At 42.0% G+C, this 25,803-nt stretch overlaps 1 protein-coding gene across 3 annotated transcripts; it reads left to right on the top strand.

Moving 5' to 3' along the window:
- Positions 1-545: 545 nt before the first annotated feature.
- CAP1 (cyclase associated actin cytoskeleton regulatory protein 1) lies at positions 546-25,789 on the top strand. Of its 3 annotated transcripts, none has more exons than XM_058553784.1 (13): positions 546-651; positions 13,577-13,698; positions 14,551-14,651; positions 16,414-16,491; positions 18,057-18,200; positions 18,300-18,385; positions 19,751-19,856; positions 21,259-21,436; positions 22,824-23,008; positions 23,189-23,312; positions 23,456-23,538; positions 23,860-24,003; positions 24,609-25,789. In XM_058553784.1, the coding sequence occupies exons 2-13, from the start codon at positions 13,587-13,589 to the stop codon at positions 24,690-24,692; spliced, it is 1,425 nt and encodes a 474-aa protein (XP_058409767.1). In that variant the 5' UTR covers positions 546-651; positions 13,577-13,586; the 3' UTR covers positions 24,693-25,789. The 3 variants fall into 3 exon arrangements, with proteins under 3 accessions (XP_058409767.1, XP_058409770.1, XP_058409769.1); XM_058553787.1 differs by having other exon boundaries at positions 554-651; positions 13,574-13,698; XM_058553786.1 differs by having other exon boundaries at positions 562-669.
- The last annotated feature ends 14 nt before the right edge of the window (positions 25,790-25,803 follow it).

Here is a 25,803-nt window from a genome sequence, read left to right on the forward strand (position 1 = left end):
CTCCCCACACCCAGCCTCCGCAGGTCCTCCTAGAACACTGTCCAGACCAATGGCCTTCCCACGTCACAAACGGGGAAACCGAGGTATGCACGCCCAGAGAGAGGCGGTGCTTAGCCTCGATCCCCGCGGAGAGTTGACGGCCGCCCAAGATTCCCGCCCTCAGAGAATCCTGCCCCTAGTCCCTCCAAGACCCCTTCCGGACTGCTGTGAACAGGCACCAGCTTTTACCATTGAGGCCAAACTGACAGGAGAATTAGCCACTCATCTGTCTTCCTTTTCTGGAGGTGAAGTTTAGCCAGTAATTTCGGCCCTTCATTGGTCCGGGCGATTCGGCTCCTACAGTTGACAGAGGGGCGTGGCCTAGCCTTGAGCACGCCCCCCAGGTTGCTCCCGCCTTGGGGGCAGGGCTCTTTCCTCCAATGTGTCCACTCGGCTAACGAGGATTCTCTCTCCCGGGCGTGGTGAACTGGGGGCGGAGTCACGGGCACGGCGGCCGGACTTCCTCCCCGGTCCCTCCTCTAGCCTGGCGTTTCAGCCGACCGTTCATTTCCGGTGGGGGCGCCGCGCCCAGTGAGGGCCCGGAAGTGGGTCGCGCGAAGATTGCTGGGCGGTTCTTGCCGGAAGTGGAGAGCGGCTGAACGCAGTCCCGAGGTGAGGTACAACTCTGAGGTGAGGGTGCGTGGCCGGGTAGAGACTGGGGTCCCGTCCGCGGCCCACTGGCCCCTGGCGTTGCTAATGGCCTTTCTGGCCTATGCGCGTGTGGCGAGCTCTGCTGAGGGGGTCGGAACGGAGGCCCTCAGGCCGACCCGGGATCCTGGGCGCGGTTTCTTGAGGTGGGGCCGGGGTGACTAACTGAGCCCGAGTCTCCTGGGGAGGCTCCCCCGCTGGATTTCTCAGTCCTGGCCATCAGCCTCAGCAGAGGCCGGATTCCTAAAGTGCCCAGACTGAGAGGAACCTCCGAGACCTTAGAGTCCTCCCTGTCCCCCATCTCGCCCCCATTGCACGGATGGGTAAATTGATCCCCGGAGAGACGAGGCTGGTTTAAGATCATGTAGCGAGTGAGGGAAACAATCGGAATCAAGACCTCAATTCCTTAGATTATTAGCTCCAGATCCTTCCCATGTTCATTTCCGGGGAACCTCTCTACCTTGGAGTGGTCTTCCGGTCAGTGTCTTCTAGCTGCAGGTTAAAGACCACCCGCTGCGTGGAACTTTTTTTTTTTTTTTTTTTAATGCAACCTGTTTTTAATGCCTGGGGAGTTTTTAAAAAGAGAGAGGGGCAGGTCCTTGCATTCAGGTAGGCTCCCCTTCCTCCCAGTCTGTTGCTCCTACTCTGGAAAGCCAAGTTAACTTTATTGAAGGTGTTGCATACTCCTGGACCTGAAATCAGGTGGCTCAGGGTTAGTCTGGCCCCATTGCTAAGTATCTGTAGTCACAGATGTCTTATTTAACTTCTTTGAGCCTCATTTTTCTCCTCTTTTAAGTGGAGATCTCTGCTTACCTCACAGAATTAAAATCACTGTAACAAATTGTGTCTATTCTGTGTCAGGCACTCTGCCACCTCTGGGGAATGCAGTTTTGAAACAAAACAAGCTAAACCCTGCCCTCATGGAGCTAACAGTGTTTGTAGGGACGTTTAAGTACCTATAAATGTGACGAGTGTCAGGAAGGAAAAACGGTGCTATGGAGGTATGTAAGGACAGAGGATGAGAACCTTTTAAGGTAGAGATTAGTATCAGAACTTTGTCAGTTGAAGCTCTTTGTAGGGATCCCTGTTCAAGTGGAAAATGGGGCAGCCCAGCACATGCATCAGTAACCAATCGTTTATTGAGCCCTTAATGAGTGAGAGACACATTAAATGAGGCCTTTGGCCTGGTGGCTAAGAATCCAGTTGTTCTCATGGAGTGGAGGAGGGGCCAGACAAGTCGGGAGTGGCTAACAGTGTCATAGTGCACTGTGTGAACACAGGGCTGAGAGAACAAAGGACGAATACCTGAGCCAGGTGTCCAGGCTTTGAGGAGGAAATGGAGGCTACGTCTTTCAGGATTTATTTAGCCAAATGGTGAATCTAGAAAAGGGAAAGAGTACAAGTGCAAAGACATGGAGATCTGGACATGTGAAAGACCATGACTAGTTCATTGTGACTGGAATTCCAGTAATGCTTGGAGAGGTGGAGGAAGTGGGAAGTGGTGAGGTCGAATATGAAGGACATTGTAAACCATGCTAAGGAATTTGGATCTTACCCGGAAAGCTGTGGGGAGGCTTTGAGGGGTTTTATGTAGGATGATGATGTGGTCAGATTTATGTTTTAGAAAGTTCAGTCTGTCAAGTGGAAGTGGACATCATGGGGAAGTAGACCAGTGTTTGGGAGCTTTTGCCATAGTCATGGCTTGAACTGGGACAGTGAGAGTGGGAGGGAGAGGAAGGATTGGATTTGAGCAATATTAAAAAGATGGAATCCATAGAGTTGGAGGCTGATTGTTTATGGGAATGAAAAAACAGGAGTAGTCTAGGACAGTTGCCTGGCTTTCTGGTTTAGGGAACTGGGTGGTACCATTCACCGAGATAGGTAATGTGAGGGGAGGGATAAGTTGGGGTGGTGATACGGAAAGAAAATGAATTTTGGATATATTTAGTTTGAGGTGTTTGCAGCACATCCAGGCAAAGATGTCTAATAAGGTGTCCCAACTAGAGGAAACAACAGGAGCAAAGATGTGGAGGCAGGAGAGGGCTTATGTTGTTCAGGAGCCTGGAGTTTGTGGCAGAAAATAAGACCAGAAAAAAAGGTAGATGGCTGCCAGGTTGTGAAGGGCTTTTGATGCCTTGTTTGAATGCATTTGGATTTTATTTTGTGGGTGGCAGCTAATTGAGTTGCTGCGGTCCAGCATAAAGAAATTTCTGTAAGTATTTCCCACCTTTTTCTTCCCCAGAAATACTTCATCAATCAGGTGGACATATTTATGTCTCAGAGGAGTTTAAATAAAATGATAGCTGTGAAAGTATCTTGTCAAGTACAACCTGTCATGCAAACCAAAAGTAGTGGTATTATTCAGATTCAGTGAGTGTATTTTTGCCTTGAGGGGGTTAGCTGTTTAGTTTGTAAAATGTTTTGTTTCCAACCTGAGGGGTGATCTTTATTCTCACCCCTTTTCTTGTTACATACATTTGTTTAGTTGCAGTTATTTTTTAACCCGAGACTGAGCCTTTAAAAAGTGACTTCCTCTTTTCAGTTTTCTGTGAAGCATTGTGAGTCCAAGATTGATTTTACTTAAGCAAATGCAAAGTGTCATTGGAAGTTGAATCCTCTGGTTTGAAATTTAATCCTGAGATTTGAAATCTGAGGATCCTCAAGCCATATCTTACCCAGTCCTAGTGATTATTCCTTTGAATTGTCATTTTCAGGTTCTTTCTTTACTTTCTACTAACCTGGCTTTCATACCTATACTGTCATGCCTTGCTTAACGACGGGATACTTTCTGAGAAATGCATCGTTAGGTAATTTTGTTGTTGTTCCAACATTGTAGAGTGTACTGAAGAGGAACAAAATTTGCCACCCCAAACTATGTCTCTTTAACATGAGGATTATTTTAGACTGATTATTTTTAAGAAACAAAAGATTTAGAAATTTTTCTTGTTGCCTCCTCCTTAACTGCCTAAAAGAATTCAGATAAAAAAACCTGTTTAAGGAAGCGAGCTATCACCTTAGCTTAACTTGAACTAGGTGGTAGACAGGGAGGAAGCTAGAAAAGCCTGTTTGTTGGGCTCCCCCTTTGTGTTCATCTGTTTCTGTGTGGCCAAACACTGTTTTCCAAACCCTTCACCTACCTGTGAATTGCCTTCCTTCCCTTTGAGTCCCTGACTCCCTGCCCCCAACATCATCTTTTGTCTTTAGCTGAGGATGGTATTTAAGGTGAGGGCTTCGGCCATATTGGCAAGTTACTCGGTTTTCTCCCACGTATACATGTTATTAAACTTTTGTTTTTCTCTTGTTAATCTGTGTCATGTCAATTTATTTATTTATTTATTTATTTATTTATTTATTTATTTATTTATTTTTCCCCCAAAGCCCCAGTAGATAGTTGTATGTCATAGCTGCACATCCTTCTAGTTGCTGTATGTGGGACGCGGCCTCAGCATGGCTGGAGAAGCGGTACGTCGGTGCGCGCCCGGGGTCCAAACCTGGGCCGCCAGCAGCAGAGCGCAAGCACTTAACCACTAAGCCACAGGGCGGGCCCTGTGTCATGTCAATTTAATTCTTAGACTAGCCAGAAGAACCTAGAAGGGCAGAGGAAAATTTCTTCCTCCCCTACAGTACTTACGCAACCTAGACAGTATAGCCTACAACACACCTAGGCTATATGTTACTAATCTTATGGGACCACTGTCGTATGTATATGCGGTTTGTCATGGACTGAAACATCATCTGCAGCACATGACTGTATTTCAGCTTCTCTGCCACAACAAGACTAATCTTTTAAAAAGAACCATTTTCATCTTGTTACACTTCACTGACTTCATATTCCCTAAGAATCAAGTCTAAACAAAATTTACAAAATTCTCCACAATCAGACCTTTATCTTAGTTTTCATTGGATGGTACAGATTGACATTCTAATTTAGAAAATCCTAAACTGCCACATTAGCATTTTATTTATACCTCTTGCACTTCCCTTTTGTTCCTTTATTACAGTAGAACAGGGTTTCTCAACCTTGGCACAGTTGACATTTTGGGCTGGATAATTCTTCGTTCTGGGGTTGTCCTGTGTATTGTAGGATTTTAGTGGTGTCACTGGCCTCTGCCCATTAGATGCCAGTAGCACTCCCTCAATTGTGACAACCAAAAATGGCTCCAGATGTTGCCAGATGTCTCCTGGAGGACTGAATTGCCCCTGATTGAGAACCAGTGCATTAGAAAGCGTCATAGGTATGATTGTGCAGTGTCTTATCTCTCCAACCAGATTCTCTGAGGGCAGGCTCCATGGCTGTGCTTAGCACAGTATATGGCACGTGATAAGCAATGGGTACCCTGCAATGAATGAATCTTGAGTTTCACTGAGGCATTATGAATTATTGTTCATTCAGGGAATTCCTGGGTGGTCTTCGAAGGACTTGCCTTTTTGTTTTTTTTCCTCAGAGGATTTATCTTAGTAGGGAAAGGCCACGGATTAGGCACTGACTAGAAGCAAGCTTTGTGTTATTTGACAGCGCAAGTCAGTGGATTTATATATCCCCTATAGTGGGGATATATAAATTCCTGTTTTGTTCATGTTGCCTGCATTTAGATTGCTCGGTTTATTGGACAGGAATTATAATTTATTTTAAATTGCATATAGTTTATGATGTTGGTATTCAATGTTTATTTTGATAAAATTGTTATAGTTTCATTTTAAATTAATGGAGCTACAGCATTCACCATGAAACTATTTCTTCTTGATATATCATCATGTAAACCTAATAAAAAGTATCAAAGCTTTGAAAATATTCCTCAGCTATAGTGCAGCTTTGTTTGCCTTGTATTGCCAGACCTGTTGTCTGAAACTTTTCCATTCAACTGGAAAATAATTATAGTTGAAATGTTTAACAGAAGGAGCAAGCTTGCTTTTTTTGTTTGTTTTTTGGGTTTTTTCCTCCAGAGGTCATTAAAATTCCTATACTTAAGTTAATTATAGACTTACAGTCACAGATCTTTTCATATCTCTAGTTATAGCTGAATCATGGCTAGGGACAAATGGCATCCTTGAATCTATCTTTATGCATGAGAATGGGAAATGCTGTTCTGTTTAAAGCAGTTTTTCCTTATATAATGTAAAAGATGCCTGATTGTCTTCATAAAAGATGCAGTTAGTCTTCATAATATTCCTTAATATATAAGAGAGAGGGGGACCCATGGCCACACAAAGTTATCTGTTTGCCCCAGGCCATTGAAACAGCTGGTTCCCAAGTCTGACTTCAGTTTGTACACTATCACTAGTTTTACTCGCTCCTGGAGTTTCAGATAGAGGACGATGTTTAAGGAGGGAACAGGAGACAAGTGCTGATATTGGGTTGGATTCTTTCCCTCCCTGGAAGATAGGCTTTTCTTTCTCTTTTAATCTAAACCTCAGGTGGCAGTGACTCAGGCACTAAATGTCATTGGTTTCATCAGGGAAACCAAATGCTTGGGGAAGAAGAGTGGCTTCTGATTTGGGTTAGATTTAGATGCCATGTTTACTGGGGCAAAGTGGTGTCTGTTCTTCGGTTTCTGGGTTAAACCAGCCAACCTGTAAGTATCCTGTTAGTGTGTCTAGGTTTTGCTTTGTAACGTGTTAGAACCCAGTGATGAGAATTTCTATGTTTTTAGGAGTAAAACTAATGCTTTATAGCTTGGTGGTAGCTTAGGAGAGATATCCAAGTGGAGCTGTTTTGTTTGTTGTTTGTTTTTTTATTATAAAGAAATTATATAACTATGTTAAAGAAAATTTGGAAAACAGGAAAATTGTCTAAAATGCCATCACTCAAATATGATAAATACTGTAAATTTTGTGTTCTCTTCAAGTTTTTCCACAGTGCATTTAGCTATTCCCCTATAATTAGAAATCTAAGCTAACATTACAGTGAACATCTTCATGCTTGTCACTTTTCCCACATTAGGATTACTTTGTTAGGATAACATCTCAGGTACAGGACTACAAAATCAAGGCCAAGAGAAGCATTTTGAAGCAGATCAGTGTACAGACCGACTTGTATAGTTGCTTTTTTTTTTTCAATTTTAGTTAAGGGTATAACCTAGAGGAACAACTACTAGACAAAGTAGAAAACATTTTAAGCATAGCAACTTCCTACTCAAGTAGAAATTCATACCACTGGCTTAACTGCCTGGTGAGCTGAGACAAGAATTGCGGGTTAACCTTGTTCCGTTTACCTCTGAACAACTTCCTTGAATAGGCAGAAGGAATTGGGTTGTTTGAATTGTTAGAATGATAATATGAAGCAGCTTTGGCAGGAATCACTGGCCATTTCTGATTTTTTTTGGTTTCAGATCACAAAAGAAATTGCTGGAGAATCAAGCTCATAGTTTCTTTTTGCTCTGCATGATATCCCTCCTAGAGCCTATCCATTCTCATGACTTTGTGACATTTCTGTGCCAATGACTTGGAAACGTTGATCTCTACCCTTGATCCTTCCCCAAATTTTATTTCTGACTACCTACTGGACATTTCCACTTACAAGCTTCATCTTCTATTCAAACTCTGCACATCCAAAACTGACCTCATCTTGTCCTAACTAGTACATGCCAGAAACCTGTTTCTGCCTATAGTGTCATCATTCTCTTAGGCTCCCTGATTTGGAACTCTGGAGTCATCTTTGACTCCCTTCTCTGAATGCTACTGTACTCAATAGTCAGTACCACACAGTTAGTACTTGTTCTGTGCTTAATGCACTCTTGTTTTGTGTGACCTCCAAGAGCAGAACCAAGATCAGTGGGTGGAAGTTGCAGGGAGGCTGATTTTGCCTCCATATAAGGAAGAACTTTTAAATACTTTGAGCTGCCTGAATGGAATGGGCTGCCTCCAGATGTCTCAGTTCTCCACACTGAAGGTGTTTGAACAGAGGCTACCTGACTAATTGCCGAGAATGTTACAAGGACTGTTCTGGCATCAGACGGTGTTTTTACAAGATGATTTCTAGAATCTCTCTTAATGAAGATAGCTTTGCCTCTCCTGCTAGACTCCCTTAGGGCAGAAAAACTGTTTTACACTTCTTTTATATTCCCACAGCACTTAATTCAGGTACTGGTCACTTAGTTGCCTAAAAGTGATTATTTGTAGGTTAATTGATTCTTTTCATTTGGTTTCTGTATCTGGTTAGACGTAAATATTGTGGATTTTTTTCTTTGAAATATCAAAAATATTTTTTGCAGTAGCACTTTTATTTTACAACTAGATGAATAATGGCTCTCAACCTAACCTAGACCCTAGTATCTTCCGTTTTTTCCAAATCCCATGTTGTTTATCAGAGTACTTACAAACATTTTGCTTTCATCGTATTTTTCTGTCACTCAAAACCCTTGAATGGCTTCACATTTATCATAACATCAAATTCAAATACTGCCCAGCTTTCAGTGTCTTCCATAACCTAGCCCAGCTTGCTTATGCAGCCTATTTCCCATGATACTCTGTGCTCTATGTGGGCTAACCTACTCACACTTTCTGTACATAGTCTCCTTGGGTCTCTCCTCTTTGCTTTTGATTGCTCTGGAATGTCTTCCCTTTTTTCTTTTGCCTTTTTCATCAAGATGCCCGACTTTCCTTCCGAAACCAGACTACCTCCAGTCCTCGTTGATTTCTTCTGAACTTGCAGAGCTTATAGTCGTTTATTTCAGAACCATATAACATTCTGCAAAGAAAAAGCTCCAATATATAGGCTGATACTTTAACTTTCCCCAATCCAAGTGAAGTTAGATAATCTCTAACAGAACTTTTAAAACTATAGTCTTTAGTATTTATTCCATTGGTATTTCATTTGTGTTGGCCTTCCCAATAAGAATGAAAACTTCTGCCTCCAGGAAGCTTCCCACCACCACAGGTACCATGTGTCTTCCTTTTTTTCAGTAGCTGCCGCAATGCTAAGCACTTTCATGTTATTAGCATCTTCTGTGTGCCAGGTTCTTGGTGCTCGAATTAGTGGAGCTGTGGGTAGAGAGAATGGATAAATTCCCATCCTCCTGGAACCTATATGCTAGCACATGATATGTAGTGATAACATTTAACATTTGAACTGCTTTTTAAGGCTCCCAAAGAGACTACTCGTCTGTAAAATCAACTGCTTTGATCCTTACAGTAAGGATCCGTAAATGACTGTCCTAAAGTTACACAGTTATACAAGGCAGAGTTGGGACTCAACTGTTGGTCTCCTGAATCTTAGTTTTATTTAGACTTGTGTAATTAGGACTGCCTCTCTTTCTGAAGCTTTTATGATGAATGCTGAAATAGTTGGGAATCTGTACATTCATTTATGGAGGCTTACCTATAGTTCTTGGCTATTGTCAATCAGAAATGGTAAGGAACAAGATTAAGCAGAGCTATAGTTTTCTGCTCTGTCAATTCTGTATTCTTGGGAAAAGCCTTATTTGAAATATTTGCCTTCCAAATATGTGTTGTTTATCCTGAAGGTGAAAAAATATTGGCTTCCATGGAGAAAACTGAGAGCAGAGAAATTGAAAGCTGCTAATAATGTAACTAAAGACACCATAAAGAGGGCTTGAACCCACAGTGCTGTGCTCAGCAAACAGTGGGGGCTGGATGCTGTGATGAACCACGTAGTCACTGTGGAGTGATGGGAAGAGCCTCAGACGAGGATTCAGAAAATTTGTGCTCAAGGCTTAGGTTATCTGGCAAGCTTTCTAACTCCTGTCAGTTTCTTCATACTAAAGATGGGGATCAATATCTTCATAACATACCTCATACAATTATTTAAATCTCAAAAGAAGCAATAGATTGATGATATAAAGCACTTACAACTATAAGGGAGTATTATTTTTAATTAATATTATATAAACAAGGTTCTTTTTCTTGTGTTTTTAACTTGGTTTGAAGATCTCTATGTCAATGTAATTTGTGCCCAAGAGGACAGCATTTATTTGAAAGATGGAAGTGTTTGTAAGATCCTACAAACAGACAGGCAAAAAATTTAAAAAAAAATTTTAAAAGAAAGGAAAAAAATACTTCCCAGATTTGACAGAGAGAGGACACAGCCAGACTTATGCTGAGGGGAGAGAGGGTAAAGGCCCTTATTTATTTATTTTTTCAAGGACCCTTATTAACTTACTGTATTCATAGTGCCTACCACTTTTATAGTACTGAATTACCAAGACAAGACAGGGTCTCTGTCCTAGGGTGGCTAATTGCCTGTTGACTGTTGCATACTAATGATTTTAAACCAGTGTGTTAAATGTGTGGTAGAGATAAGTGCACAATGTTGTGGGAGCACATACTGGAAATGCTTCTTGGGGAGGTGATACCTTAGGTGAGACTTAATGGACAATAGGAGTTCTGGAGAGGGGGCAGATTGAGAAGGAAGAGCTTACCAAACTGGAAAAGTTTCCTGGAGAAGGTGATACTTCACCTGAGTCTTAAAAGGCAGTAAGAGTAATGAGAAGGGACAGATGGGGAAGGGAGAACAACCAAGTGGAGTCGGAGTGGATAGCGTTAAGGCTCAGAAGTGAGAGAAAACATGACTCTTTCTGGAAAATGCAGATAGTCCTGGGTTGCTGTAGTGTGTTTAGGAAAGGTGTGGCAAGAGATAAAACTGGGGGAGTGGTAGGAGATAAAGCAGGACCAAATTATGGAAACCCTTGTTTGGACTTTACTCTGAATGACCTGGGGATTATTGAGTGATATTAAATAAAAGACTACCATAGTTACATTTGCATTTGAGAAGGATCACTGTGCTAATATGGAGCATGGATAAAGAGGGTATATTACTGGAATTAGGGGAGACTAGCAAGGAGGTTATTGCAGTAATCTAGGGAAAGTCATGAAGACCTAGTTTTTGTCAATCAGGATGAAGGCAAGGGCATCTGTTCATGAGATATGCAAGATAGAGCCTATTAATTTTGATGACTGATTGGATTTGAGGGAGTAAGGAAGAGGTAATATAGTTAACATTTATGGAATCCTTATGGAATTATTTTTCAGGACTGAGCCAAGCACTTCTATATGTATTTCCTCTTTATTCTCACTGCAGCCCTTTGAATTTTGTACTGTTGTCGCCATTATACAGATAAGGAAGCAGAGGCTAAGAAAGTTTGGTAACACTTATAGTCACAGAGCCAATGAGTGCTGTTATTCATACCCCCAAACTATCAGACTTATCTAAAGACCATGGTTTGGGGGCTGGCCTGATGGTGTAGTGGTTGGGTTCATGCATTCCACTTCGGTGGCCCAGGGTTCACTGGTTCGGATCCTAGGCGCAGACCTACTCACCACTCATCAAGCCATGCTGAGGCGGCATCCCACATAGAATTAGAAGGACCTACAACTAGGGTATGCAAGTATGTACTGGGGCTTTGGAGAGAAAAAAGAAAAAAAGAGAAAGATTGGCAACAGATGTTAGATCAGGGCCAATCTTCCTCAAACAAAAAGACCATGCTGTTAACCACTATACTGCCTAACAGTTCCCAGGTTACTAGCTTGGTCAATGAGGTGATTGATGGTAGTGCTGGATTATTGAGACAGTGGAGGTAGGGTGTGGGAAGATGGTGAGTTCTGTTTCAGATATTTCACTTTGAGATGCTTTTGGGACATCCGGATAGAGATGTCTAGGTGGAAGCTGGATCTAAAATTCTGAATCCCAGAAGAATGGCCTGAGCTGGATACGGTGCTCTGAGAGTCGTTAGTCTATAGGTGCTGGTGGTGGTACCACTTGGCAAGCAGGCTGGATAGTACCGGGACACTGGTAGTTGAAGGCTTGGGAGTGGACATGACCACCTAAAGAGCATGAATATGTGTGTGTAGAGAATGAGACAAGGTGTGTCTTTCTGTCCCTTCAGTTCTGGATGTTCTTTCCTATAACATCTCAGATTTCACCCCACCCCCACCAAAAACAAAAAACTAGGTATTGTTCTATATTTGGTTAGTGGTAGAATGAGATGAGCTATAAATGATAGCTGTATTGTCCCTTTTCATTCTGCTTAAGTTAGAGAGCAGAACTGTAGCTTGTTTAGCAATGAAAGCTTACAAGCATAAGTGAAATATGGAAAAAAAGAACCAAAATCCCATGAAGCTATATTAAGCTTTCAAGATTGGTAAGTGTTCACCAACCTTGGCAGCCCTTAGAAATGCTTGCACTGTGTTTCCATATTTTATAACAGAACGAGTGGTATTTATTAATGAAAGATAGCTTGGGAGTTTATAGCATTTGCTGCCTTTTCTCCTGGGATTTATAGAGTGGTGGATTATATGTGAGTCTGTCCTGGACAGTACCCAGAATGGGCAGCGATTTGTATACTCAGGTAATGGTGGCATCACATAAGGGAGAATATATTGGCTGCTTCTGGTTTGCTCTATTTGTGAGTAGGGCAGAGACTTGGAGGCCTCTGCTGCTTCTCCAGGCCAGGGAATGGAAAGGTTTATTTGGTTCACATTCTCATTTTTTCTTTGATTCTCTTTTCAACAACATTCTCTGGCAAGTCAGTGGGCCCGGAGAGACCAGAGCCTGTCCACAGAAAAAAATGGACAGGGATTATATTGTCTTCCTTACTTTATTTTGTGAGCAGCTTATCTCTTGCACAGGGAGGACAATGTGTTAAGTTGATATGTTCTGGCATGTTGTCATCTTTGAGGGAATTGTCATTGCTATGGTCATTTTAGGCAGCATCAAGGGAGTTGAGTTCATTCGGCTTCAGTTACCTGAACTAATGAATGCTTTGAAATGGAATCTCTCCAAGTCAAGGCTTTGATTGAAATTTCACTAATTTTTGTGAGATCACTTATGGTCTCAAGCATTTTATGTAGAAACAAATTGATAACGTTTAACACTTATTTATGTGTATAATATGGGCAACTTTCAGAATGCTTGTCCCTCTGGACTTTTGGGATGCTATACTTCAGGTTCATTAACTTCATAAATATTTATTGAACACCTTCTACTTGCCAGATCATGGTCTAGATGGTACGTATAATTGGAAACAAGCCAGAGAAGGTCCCTTCTCTGGTGGAGCTTACTTTCTTTAGGATATTAGACATTGAACCAGGCGAGTTCAGATAAATTAGTTCTTGTGAAAGATCTGTAAGAAGCTCTTCTGGATGTGTCTGTTCTTCCCTACTACATATCCAGATCCTGCCCATCCTCATTTGCAGCCTGGCTCAAATGGCAGCTTCTCCGTGCTCTCCTTATCTGATCCTTCCAGCTGATATGTTCTTCCCCTCTCTGAAATCCTATGTTATTCTATCTGCAACATTTCTTATGTCACCTTAAGTTTTTTTAAATATTTGTTTTATAGTTGTTAGTGTACATGTCAAGTCTCCACTATTAGACTAAGTTATTGAGGGCAGGGTAAATATCCTATTCATCTCGGTTTTAGGCATTCCATGTGCAGGCGGTAGGATGTTGCAGGAAAAAACACTGAACTTAGAGCCAGAAGACTTGAATTGAAGTACTGGCTTCCCCGTTAACTAGCTATGTGAGTGTAGGCAAGTCATTTAACTTCACTGAAATTGTTTCCTATCTCTAAGAGTATAGTAATTATCCTTCCATTCCTGAATATTTGTTGGGAGGCACAAACTGAGATAATGTATGTGACTATACTTTGTAAATTCTAAATTCTTACACAAATATTTGGTGGTATCATAGTAAGTTTTCAGTAAGAATTTGAATGAGGAAGCATTTGTTTTCAGTGAACACCTTTTCCTGGGTAGTTCTCTTGCTTAATGAGGTCTTTATGGTTTTGCAAATATGCTGTTTTCCATCTTATTTTATTATTAAATGATTCTGTTCCTCAGAATTGGCGTGCTCTTCACCCCCAGGAGTATTCTGTCTTTTCTCCTTAGGTGCAATGTAATATTAAAACAACAAATGATATTTGATCTGTTTCAGCAGGTGGTGTATTATGGCTGACATGCAAAATCTGGTAGAAAGATTAGAGAGGGCGGTGGGCCGCCTGGAGGCAGTATCCCATGCCTCTGACATGCACTGTGGACATGGAGACAGTGCTCCAAAAGGTAAGCAATATACAGCCCTGCAGAATACTTTTGAGTGAAGACTCAGTGTCTTGGCCTGAAATTTTTCTCTCACACTGTATTCTCTCCTTTTGGAGCTAGCTTCCCAAAATGCTTAATCTAGAAAGTTCATCGCCTGTAATTCATATTGCTGTGAATAGATAAGGGAGGAAGTGACTTGTGCAGGGAAGCCTGTGGTTAAGTTATTTTAACACAAGAACTTCCTGCTTGTGTGATATTTCCTGTTCTTTCTTTAGCAGAATGACTCCAGTGTAAGTCAAATGACAAGTGATACTAAAATTTCCTTTCTCCAAATGATTGGCAAATTGGCCCTCTTGCACCTACACCAACTGAATCATGGAATGTTAGATCCAAAAGGAACCTTGGGGGGCCGGCCCCGTGGCTTGGCGGTTAAGTGCGCGCGCTCCGCTGCTGGCGGCCCGGGTTTGGGTCCCAGGTGCGCACCGACGCACCGTTTCTCTGGCCATGCTGAGGCCGCATCCCACATACAGCAACTAGAAGGATGTGCAACTGTGATGTACAACTATCTGCTGGGGCTTTGGGGGAAAAAAATAAATAAATAAATAAAATTAAAAAAAAAAGGAACCTTGGGGGATCATTTTGTTTATTTTCATTTTATAGATAAATAAAATTAAGCTCAGAGAGGAAAAGGGACTTACGGTCACACAACCAGTTAGTGGTGGTATTGGAACTAGAACCCAGGTTTCCTGATTGATGTTCCAGTTTTCTGTTTACTTTATTACCTTGCCTCTCCACTTTCATATCGAAGTGCTTTTTAACAAATCATCTTTCTGATGCAGGACTGATTCTTTGTGGTGTGTCTGTCTTCAACAGGAGCAGCTCCATATGTGCAAGTATTTGACTCACTGCTTGCTGGTCCTGTGGCAGAGTACCTGAGGATCAGTAAAGAGATTGGGGGAGATGTGCAGAAACACGTAAGGATGTTTTGCCCATTTTTCCCTCTTTTAAGGACTGGCGGCTTTCTTCAAATCCTACTCATCTTTGGTTTCAGAGCCCTTGAGAGGCTCCCAGCTCCTCTTCTACCTGCACTGAGGAGCTCAGTCCAGGCACTGGAATGGTTCCTCAGCTGTTCCAGGCACCTTGCTTTTCTCACATATTCTGCATAGGCTTCTTTTATACAGATAGCTTGCTTGGTGCAAAAAATACGACTCAGTTCCTCTTTTTAGTGAGAACATGCTACCAGTCTGAACCCAACATGTTATATAACCAAACCTAGGGTGGCTTATTCAAAGGAGCCATTATCATGACTTAGCACTTATAAAACTATGCTTGATAGTTAGTTATGCTAATATGAGTTATTTTTACACTTAGCCCACAGCAAGAATATGAAATAGGTGACAACAGGTGCCTCTCCAGCCACCTGCCTTCATGTGCTGCCACCTACTTCATCACCACCACCCCACACTCACATACAGATTCTGTCTCTCTCTTTGGGACTCAAAATCTTCCTGCTAGTCTTCTGAGTGATCCTTTGTAAGCAATAACTATGTTTAGGATTTTCCTGACTCTTCAGCAAGACTGGTTGCTTGATCTTTAGAAGATCCATTTTGAGCCTCTTGTATACCATCTGTTGGCAGTGATGTTAGCTCTAGAGAGTGGGGCTGGGACTTAAGTAGGGGTATGGCGGCTTGCATGTTTACTTTATACAGTGTGTAACACTTGAAAAGATTTTAAAACATGTATCACTTTTATATTTTAAAAATGCAAATCCAGAAAAAATAGAGGGGCCGGCCCCGTGGCATGGCGGTTAAGTGCGTGCGCTCCGCTGCTGGCGGCCCGGGTTCGGATCCCGGGCGCGCACTGAGGCACTGCTTGTCAGGCCATGCTGTGGCGACATCCCATATAAAGTGGAGGAAGATAGGCACAGATGTTAGTTAGCCCAGGGCCAGTCTTCCTCAGCAAAAAGAGGAGGATTAGCATGGATGTTAGCTCAGGGCTGATCTTCCTCACACACACACACACACAAAAAAAAAAAAACAGAAAAAATAGATTATCTTACTTGAATTTTTGTATTTTGATAGTGTTGTAGCCTGTTTCTTAAACTCTTTTGACCATGACCCTCAGTAAGAAATATATATTTGTAACTGAGGTAAAAGTTTCACAAAACAGTGCTCATGCTACTTGTACTGCACTCTTTTTTGTTTCACTTTTTATTTGGAAATAATTTCAAGCTAATGTACTATACTCATTGTTTTATTTTGTTCTATTAAGTTGATTTAATTCATTGTCTATGAATGAGTCATGATCCAACATTTGAGACATAGCTTTAACCTAAAGGAGTAAATACCTTGAGAATTTTAGTCATAAATTTAGGCTTTTTCCTTTACTCCTACTTCTAGTTTTGAGAAAAGAGGGGTTTTTTGGTGATGAGAGATAGGAGGGATATTTCATTGTACTTCATATCACACTGCATTTGCAGTTGCTAACTTGACTTCATCTAAGGCTAGCCCTGATTATCTTCATTTCCAACTGTGGATATGTATCCCTGATTAGATCCAACAGGAACAGGGGTATATGTAATTCTGCTATCAGTCCCTGGAATCCTGAATACCTGAGGAAAGCAACATGAAGTGCCTGGGTTGCTACCAGAGTACTTGGAAGTGGAGGCTTCAGGTTATTCTTATCAGGATGTCTCCAGTTGTGTCATCAATAGCTCATTCTTCTCCTTCCCGGCAGGCGGAGATGGTCCACACAGGTCTGAAGTTGGAGCGAGCTCTCTTGGTTACAGCCTCTCAGTGCCAGCAGCCAGCAGGTGTAAGTTTACTAATAGCTGCTTTCGTTTTGGTTTGATACTCAGGACAAGTTGAGAGGTTTCTGCTAAGCTATCACAACATGCTAAAACAGACCTACCAGACTCATGTACGTTCACACCAAGTCCAAGTCCCAGGAGTAGAGTCAGACTTAAAGTGCCACTATAGCAATGTACCCTTGAGTATATATTGGGCGAGATCCTAAACTCTTAAAGTACTGCTTCTTCCCTCATTCTTCAGTGGTTGAGGATCTCCCTTTAACTTTACTCCTGCCTCAAAATTTATGCTGCCAAGGTGTGAAAATGAATTAGAGAAAATTTAGATTTTTCTCAGAGCTAGAGATTTTAGTTTTGTTTCTTCTGCATTTGAGTTAAATGCAGAGGGGTAACAAAATAAGTCTTCCTGCTAATGCTGTACTAAAACCCTTGGACCCTTGCATGCCTAAATAATGTAAAATAATGTAAGATTAATATATTAGACTCTAATTCTTAATCTGTCTTGAGTGGTTAAGGCGTTTTGTCTAAACCTTTTCTCCAAACCCACACTTTCCACAATAAATCAGGCAGCTGAGACGCTATTATATTTCCCTTGTTTTAGACCAAGGATTGACAAACTATAGCCTGCAGAACAAATCTGGCCTGCCACCTATTTTGTAAATGAAGCTTTTTTGGAACACAGCCATGCCCATTCTTTGAAGTATTGTCTGCTGCTGCTTTATGCACTACAACAGCAGAGTTGAGAAATTGGGACAGAGACCATATGGCCTGCAAATCTTGAAATATTTATTGAGTGGCTCTTTACAGAAAGTTTGCCGACTCCTGCTTTTACTGTTTTTATGCTAAGATCTGAGAATTGAGATGTTCAGGAAACTGAGCTTTGGAGGAAGGATAAAAACACGGCAACACAAGATTCGTCCATTTTGCTAAGCTGCCTGCTGAAAAGCCAAGCCCCCTAATTGCATTTGATTCAGCAGATCTCTACTCAGCAGCTGCTGTATGGCTAGCAATGTGTTGAGGGCTAGAAGGATTATAAAAGAGGGCTAAGACAAAGCTCTTGTCTTTGAAGACTTAGTGAGAAAGAAAAACATATTCACATAGATCCATTAATAGTTTTGTAAGGTGAAAAGTTGGTTATGCTTACAATAAATGCAGTAGGAGGCCAGTGTGGCTGGAGTTGGAGGGCTGTTCTTCATGAAGCATGAGGGACATTTGGATAGATGGAAAAAGAAGAGGCCATCATGAGTAAAGGCCCAGAAATGAACTAGTATTTCCTATTAGTGGGGCAGAAAAGAGGTGAGTGGCTGAAATGGTAGAATTTTGTAGTATAGCTGGAGATGGGTCCTGATCATGAAGAGCCATAAAATCCAGCCTGAGGAGTTGGAACTCTTTGAGGAGAGGGAGGTGATGAGCAGTATTTTATCCATACGAATCTGTGCAGGATGAATACAAAGTTTATTTGGGTGTTTATTGTAGTCTATAAAGAATTCTTGCCTTCGGATCAGAGTTGACCAACATATAAAGCTTTTGTAGAAAGACTCTAACCTGAATCTCTTCCTGCATCTTTTCCTAGAATAAGCTTTCTGATTTGTTGGCACCCATCTCAGAGCAGATCCAAGAAGTCATAACCTTTCGGGAGAAGAACCGAGGCAGCAAGTTGTTCAATCACCTGTCCGCTGTCAGCGAAAGTATCCAGGCCCTAGGTTGGGTGGCTATGGTGAGCAGCACAGCTTCCATGAGAGGGAAGGGATGGAGTGAAAGAGAAGGAGATATGGCTGGAGAGGCTCTGGGTCACTGACAGCTTCTCTTTCTCTAGGCTCCCACACCTGGTCCCTATGTGAAAGAAATGAACGATGCTGCCATGTTTTATACAAACCGAGTCCTCAAGGAGTACAAAGATGTGTAAGTCCAACCTTTCCTCACGGGGTAAAGGACAAACCCAGCTGATTACTTGCTGGAGTAGTGCTTTGGGGTTAAGGCTGCCCTTGGCTGCTGTGTTGGTTCTCGTCTCTCAGGGCTGCTTTCTGGAACGTTTGATAGATAGTGGCTCATAGACTCTACATTTGCAAGCAGGAAGTGTTTCTGCTTCTACTTCTGCTTTTTCTCCAGGGTTTGTAAAGTCCCTTTTAGTCTTCTGATCCTTACCCTTCTAGGTTTAGGAGGTTTTGCTGGAGGTAAAATGGACTAATGCCCTTTAATTTGCCTGTTTAGACAGGATTTTGTAGAGAATTTTAACTGACCCAGTGGTAAAACGTTCAGTAAGATTTACTAGGAAATTACTCTTGACTATTCATGTAGTCAGGTAAAGTGAAAAGAAGGCTGCCTCATCAATGCAGTATTAAGCAAGAGGGGGGTCATTGTATGTCTAACCGTGTATCTCCACCAGTCCTAACTGACTTCTCCATTGCTGGTTTTGAGCTGGCGTGACTGTAGGCAGCCATTCCTTAGCTGCATAACTATCGAAACCCTTTCTTTCTTCCATCCATCATCAGTCAAACAACATTTGTTGAGTAACTACTCTTTGAAGGAATAAGCCTTCATGTGTGTGAAATATGTCCCAGAAGACCAGGAATCTCCTTGATCTTTCCAGCAACTTGGAATTAAGCATCGCAATGTTTTGTTTATACCCCACCATTATACTCCATCACTTTACAGTTAAGGAAATTAGGTCTTATGCTAATTAACCGTAAAGTCTTTCAACTAATATAGAAGAGAGGAGACTTGAACCATAGTGAGTGCTATTTCTATAATTTAATGCTGATTATTTCCTCCTAAAGGGAAGTTTTTGTTTTTATTTTTTGGTGGGAGGGCATATTTTGATACAAGGTGCTGTGCTATAAAAGGCAGTTGAGTTTTTTGGAGTCCTAGAGTTCCACAGTGATGCTTGAGAGATCTCCTCTCTACCATGGCTTCATGTACAGAATGTCTGCTTTTATCAGTTTTGTATATTAGGTTCTGCCTAAGGTCTACTTAAAAAAAATGTTTTTGCTACTTAAAAAAAAAAGTTTGAGGAATACTGCTGTAAGAGATAGCAAGAGATATCTGGAGTCCCTATCCTAATGGACTTTGGTCTAATTAGGGTAATGGAATAGGTTAAAAAAAAGAAGAAGAAAAGCAAAGCTCAGTGATGATAGAAAAGCTGCCATTGAGCAGAGCCTAAAAAACACCCCAGGCAGGAGGATGCGAGCTCACAGATAGGAGGAGTTCTGGAATCACTATTGTAATGTACCCTGACTGCCTGTGAGAGTTGTTCTTTAATTTTCCCAGGGATAAGAAGCATGTGGACTGGGTCAAAGCTTACTTGAGTATATGGACAGAGCTGCAGGCTTACATTAAGGAGTTCCATACCACCGGACTGGCCTGGAGCAAAACGGTTAGTGATCCTGCCTCCCTGCTTTTATCCCTCCAGGATGGAGTCCACAGGTTTCTTAGACTTTAGCACTACCAAGGTCCAAGAAGGAATGCTAGCCTTTTCAGTGGAGGATAGAAAGAAAAAGGGGAGAAGAAAAGGGGAAAAAAGAAAAGAGTAAAGAAAGCAAGAGTCAGAGAAGGAATATTCAGTTCTATTCAATTTCAGTAAACATGGGTGAGGGACAGTGACTGGGCTGGAGGAGAGAAAGATGAATGAGTTACATTATCCTATTCCTCGAGAAGCTTAAAATACAGATACAAAACCCCAATACAAATTACCAAGCTAAATGCTATAATAAAGATAAACACTACAGGGCCAGCCCTGGTGGCCTAGTCGTTAAGTTCAGTGTGCTCTGCTTCAGCGGCCTGGGTTGGGTTCCAGGGCACAGACCCACACCACTCATCTATCAGGGCCATGCTGTGGCGGTGGCTTACATACAAAGTAGAGGAAGATTGGCCACAGATGTTAGCGCAGAGCGAATCTTCCTGAGGAACAAAAAAGGGTACACACTACAGAGTATGAGGAAGAGAAGAGTGATTCTTACTAGGAGAGATTGTACTTTGAAGGGGTATACTCTGATCTGAGGCTTTTTCAAGTATAGGACAATGAGAAGTGGGAGAAATGGGGATACCAGCAAACAACAAAGCTTAAACAAAGTAAATATAGAAATTGGTCATCTCTGCCTTCAATGAGGAGAGATCGTCAGATTTTTAGGAGAAAAGGCTGGAAAAGAAGGTAGACTTTATAATAGGTGATAAATAATTATCATAGGTATTTGAGCAAGAGATAATGATCAGATTTGTCCTTAAAAGAGTCTCAGTTTGTAGGTTAGAGATAAGGGCTTATGCTCAGACTTTGGAAGTACTCATGGTGCTAGGGGCTGGTACAAAAGAATTTGCAGGAGATATAACCAAGATAATAGAAAGATCTAATGAGATTGAAGGAGTTGGAAGACTCAAAGAAGATTGGACAGTCAAGCTTGGATGGTAATGTCTTTCACTGAAATAGAGACACAGGGGTGATTGTACAGGTAGAGGAGCAGGGAGGAGATGAAGAAATCAGTCTTGGACTCATTGAGTCTGAGATACTGGTGACACACTAAGTAGATTTTTTAGAACTATGAGTTTAAAGCTGGAATTAGGTAGAGGCCAAAGGAAAAATCTGAACGTTAAAAAATGGAGCTGAATGGGAAAGGGTGAGAAGGAATAAAGCCAAGTTGGTTGTTGGTAGGGAGCATTAATCATTGTGTCAAGGGCTACAACAGTGGGTACCCCGTGTACCCTGGACACATGTAGGACCCTATTGAGAATAGTACAGAGGGGAAGAGAGAGGATGGCTATGTTACCTGCACTTATTTTTCCAGGGGCCTGTAGCAAAAGAACTCAGTGGACTGCCATCTGGACCCTCTGCTGGATCCGGTCCTCCTCCCCCTCCACCAGGCCCGCCGCCTCCTCCAATCCCCACCAGTTCAGGCTCCGATGAGTCTGCTTCACGCTCAGCACTGTTTGCGCAGATTAATCAGGGAGAGAGCATCACACATGGTAAGTGAATATTTGGCAAGAAGAGTCCGTACAGTAAGTTGTTGGGGCCAGACCTTACCAACTAGAGACCCAATGATCTGTAAGTCAGAACCCTGGTTTGTGTATGGGAAAATTCATTTGGGTGTCACATTCCTTCACGTTCCCCAAAGAGACAGCAAAGCTGGCTTAAATGGAAATTGAAAATGGGTGGTTATAGTTGGGGGAAGCCCTCTGCCCCATAGGAAAGTAATTTAATATTCAGTGGCATAGATAGATACCCTGTTGTGCCAAGGCATGATGCCAGCAGTTTTCCCCAGAGCTTTTTGCATGTTACCACATGGTTTCTTTGGGAAGTCAACATGTCAAGGGTTAACTTCCCCAGAGGATGTATATTAGTTATATGGGAAATTTGCATAAGAATTACCTAATGTTGGTATAGGGAAAGTAGAAACCCTTATACACAGCAGGTGGAAGTCTAAATTATACAGCTCTCTTCTAGGAATCTACCTATAAAAATTTCTGAAATAAAGAAGTTTTATACGGTGTTATTTATAGCAGCTAAAAATGGTGTAACAACCTAAATATCAACAGTATGAGAAATGGTTAACTGTAGTGCATCCTCTTAATGGAATATTATGCAGCCATTTAATCTTTTTCTACAGTGAACCATGCAGTGTTTAAGAAAAAAAATCTAGTATTTAAACTACAACCACAAGGAGTGGTGAAGCTAAAAAGGCCATTCAGTACTGGTTATATAGATTGGGCCATGTTCAAGAGTAAGGAGTGCTAGCCTGCTGAGGGTGGTTATGGAATCTTTTCCCCCAAAAAAAAAAAAAAAAAGGTAATTTTAGAAACTAGAAGTTAACATGAGAAAAATTTTTGTTAAGTGTTAACTGGTTAAACCAAATTTAACAGTGTATGGTTATAACCGAATGAAAAACAACTATCAATAGAAAAAATAATGAAAGGAGAGTTTCAAATGTTAACACTGATGGGAGGGTGGTAGGTTAGCTGAGGGTGAGGTTTTTTTCTTTTATCAAATTTTCCTGACTATCATATATTAGTCTGTTGCTTTAAAAACAACGTAGATATTTTGAGAGTATATATTTGGTATGTGTCTTTCTAGATCTTTTTCTCTGCATTTACATACCCATCCCCGCTCCATACACACACAGACTACATGTTTTACTTTTTAAATGGAATTATATAATTTAACTTTGGAGTAGAAGAGAAATTATAAAAGCACTTCTCCAAAACTGCTTGTGAGAGAACATGTCAAAGGCTCTGGTTTTTGGCTTTGAATTTTTTGTTAAGGAACAGTTTAACTTCTGATAGCAGAAGTTGGTTATTGCCGCAGCCCAGAGCCCTGGTATGAAGGACAGGAACAAGGCAGCTCCTGTTCTTACAGCCCTGAAACATGTATCTGATGACATGAAGACTCACAAGAACCCTGCCCTGAAGGCTCAGAGTGGTCCAGTACGAAGTGGCCCCAAACCATTCTCTGCACCTAAACCAGGAATCAGCCCATCCCCCAAACCAGCCACGAAGAAGGAGCCAGCTCTACTTGAACTGGAGGGGAAGAAGTGGAGAGTGGTGAGTTAAAGATGCCAGGACTGGGGGACCAGGGAGTAGGGATGGGGGGTTAAATGGAGCACAGCCAAATGAGGGCACGATTCTGGATTAGCTTGCAAGAACGAAAGTTTGGGATAGCCTGTTTTTGGGGGTTGTGTGTGCTTAGTGATGAGATTCCTGAAAGGGGTATCTCTTTAACAGGAAAATCAGGAGAATGTTTCCAACCTGGTAATTGATGACACGGAGCTGAAACAGGTGGCTTACATATACAAGTGTGTCAACACGACATTGCAAATCAAGGGCAAAATTAACTCCATTACAGTAGGTGAGTTCTTGTTGTTGTCCTAGGCAGGCTCTGTCCTAGAGCCTGAGAGGGTGGGAGCCATACCTACTCTATTCCTAAAGATTCTTAAATACATTACTTTCCTTTAAAGTTACACTGTTAACCTGCTCCCTTTCTTCTCCTAGATAACTGTAAGAAACTTGGCCTGGTGTTTGATGACGTGGTGGGCATTGTGGAGATAATCAATAGTAGGGATGTCAAAGTTCAGGTAACTTGATATCTGGACTCCTTCCTTTGGTCCCTGAGAAATTAATTAAAAGAGGCAGCAGACTCACAGAAGTTGCGGTGGGAATCTGATTCTACAAAGTCTGTAAGCTGAGCTGCTTTGGATGTGGCAGGAGAAGAGTTGGCTCTTACAGTGAGCTCTTTCCAGCTCCCATCCCAACCTGCCCCCAGTATCCAGTATCTGTTGAGACCTGTGAGCTTTTCCTGTAGTTTCTGAATCATGTGAAACAGTGAAAGCTTTCCCTGCAGCTTACTTTTGTTCTCCCCAGCTACTGAGACTCAGGGTTCTTGGTTTTCTCTGCAGGTAATCGGTAAAGTGCCAACCATTTCCATCAACAAAACAGATGGCTGCCATGTTTACCTGAGCAAAAATTCCCTGGATTGTGAGATAGTCAGTGCCAAATCTTCTGAAATGAATGTCCTCATTCCTACAGAATGTGGTGACTTTGTAAGTTTCTTGATCTCTTTAGTAGTATGATCTAAAAACAGAGGGGACTGAAGGCTTCTTACATGGGAGAAAGCTAGTTGATGGACATTCTACACTGAGTGGGTCAAACCCAGCAACGCACACCGACATGTGAGGTGGTCCCACTCCCACGAAGCAGAGCTCCAAAGGACAGTGGTTTCTGCCTTTCTTAGGTTGAGCAGATGCTCAGGGTAGTAAAAAGGAATGGGATTGAGGCAGAGCCCCCTGTTGAGCTGGTGCCATGAAGCCATGCACATTCTCATCTGTGCCTCATAGTTTTATCTGTCTAAGATCACTGATCAGTGAACAGTAAGAAACAGATTCAAACCTGCATCTGTCTGGCTTTGGAGCCTTTGTACTCATTCCTACACGCAATGCTCCCTCGTTGTGTCGGTGGTAGGGGAGAGGGTGGTATAAGATGGTGCGCCTCTAGTCACATAGCCATGCTTTTTCAGGGGGTTCAGTTTCTCTGCCACTACATCCTACCTGCTCTCAGAGTTGAATGAAAGCATTGGGAGAAAAGTGTAAGATTTAACCCTAACTTATTTTTTAGCTCAGATTTAAACCTGTTGTTTCTTTATTTGCAGAACGAGTTCCCAGTCCCTGAGCAGTTCAAGACCCTATGGAATGGGCAGAAGTTGGTCACCACAGTGACAGAAATTGCTGGATAAGCGAAGTGCCACTGAGTCTTTACCCTCTCCCTCACACCATGGGATAAATCTTTATCAAGACGGTTCTTTTCTAGATTTCCTCTACCTTTCTGCTCTTAAACGGCTTCTCTGCTTTGAGAAGCACAGCTACCTGCCTTCACTGAAATATACCTCAGGCTGAGATTTGGGGTGGGATAGCAGGTCAGTTGATCTTCTGCAAGAAGGTGCAGCTTTTCCATATCAGCTCAACCACACCGCCAGTCCATTCTTAAGGAACCGCAGACCAGGACTGGTATGTTTTAGCTTTCAGCCTTTGCAGGTTATTTGACCAACAGTCTTTTGGGAAGAATAAAGCAGTCCCCAGGAATTAACAGATCAGAATGTTCACAAAAGTTAATATTTTCTAACAAAAAGCATGAAGGTAGCAGAAGCTAGTGTGATTCCAGTTGGTTCTTCTAACCAAACTAATTTTTCAGTGTTGACAAGTGAGGCAAGTATTGTACTGGACCAAAGGCTGAAGCTTGGCCATCTAGCATTCCAAGCAAAATTGTTTCCTGTAAGCATTCCTTTTATTCTGCATTCCATCCTGGGTCTGCCTCAACCTGAGATAGTCGGTTCTCTTGTACCAGCTGCTGTGGCAGTGCCCTGCACCCAGGCCAGTTAAAGGTGTCTTGGACCCTTTCTTTCTCTGGGATCCCTGCCCAGCACCTTCCTACAGAGATGACTTAAAACAGAAAAAAAAGAAAAAAGAAAAACCTACCATTCCAAGGAATCTGGCATTCCCTCCTCCTTCCATGCTAGGTGCCTGTCATCCATCTTCACTGCCTCTTTTGCCCTGTCACGCTCAACGCTTTTGGCCTCTGTCCAGGCACCTGAACAGGGGACTAAAATCTCCATTGCAGGCTGGTTTTAGGTCTTATGTAAAATTCTTGCACAGCATTGCTAATGTAAATTTCAGTTTTTCCCTCTAGGACAAACACTTAACCAAAATATGCAACTTTTTTTGGTGGAAAGAGAGATTGTCCTGTGACTTTTACCCATTTCCTGAGGCCTGTGGAAATAAACCTTTATGTACTTAAAGTTATACAGAAAATAGAATAAAATTAATACCAAACTTGTTTAGTATTCACCT

The sequence above is a fragment of the Diceros bicornis genome, chromosome 13 (assembly GCF_020826845.1).
Source record: "Diceros bicornis minor isolate mBicDic1 chromosome 13, mDicBic1.mat.cur, whole genome shotgun sequence".
Lineage (NCBI taxonomy): Eukaryota > Metazoa > Chordata > Mammalia > Perissodactyla > Rhinocerotidae > Diceros > Diceros bicornis.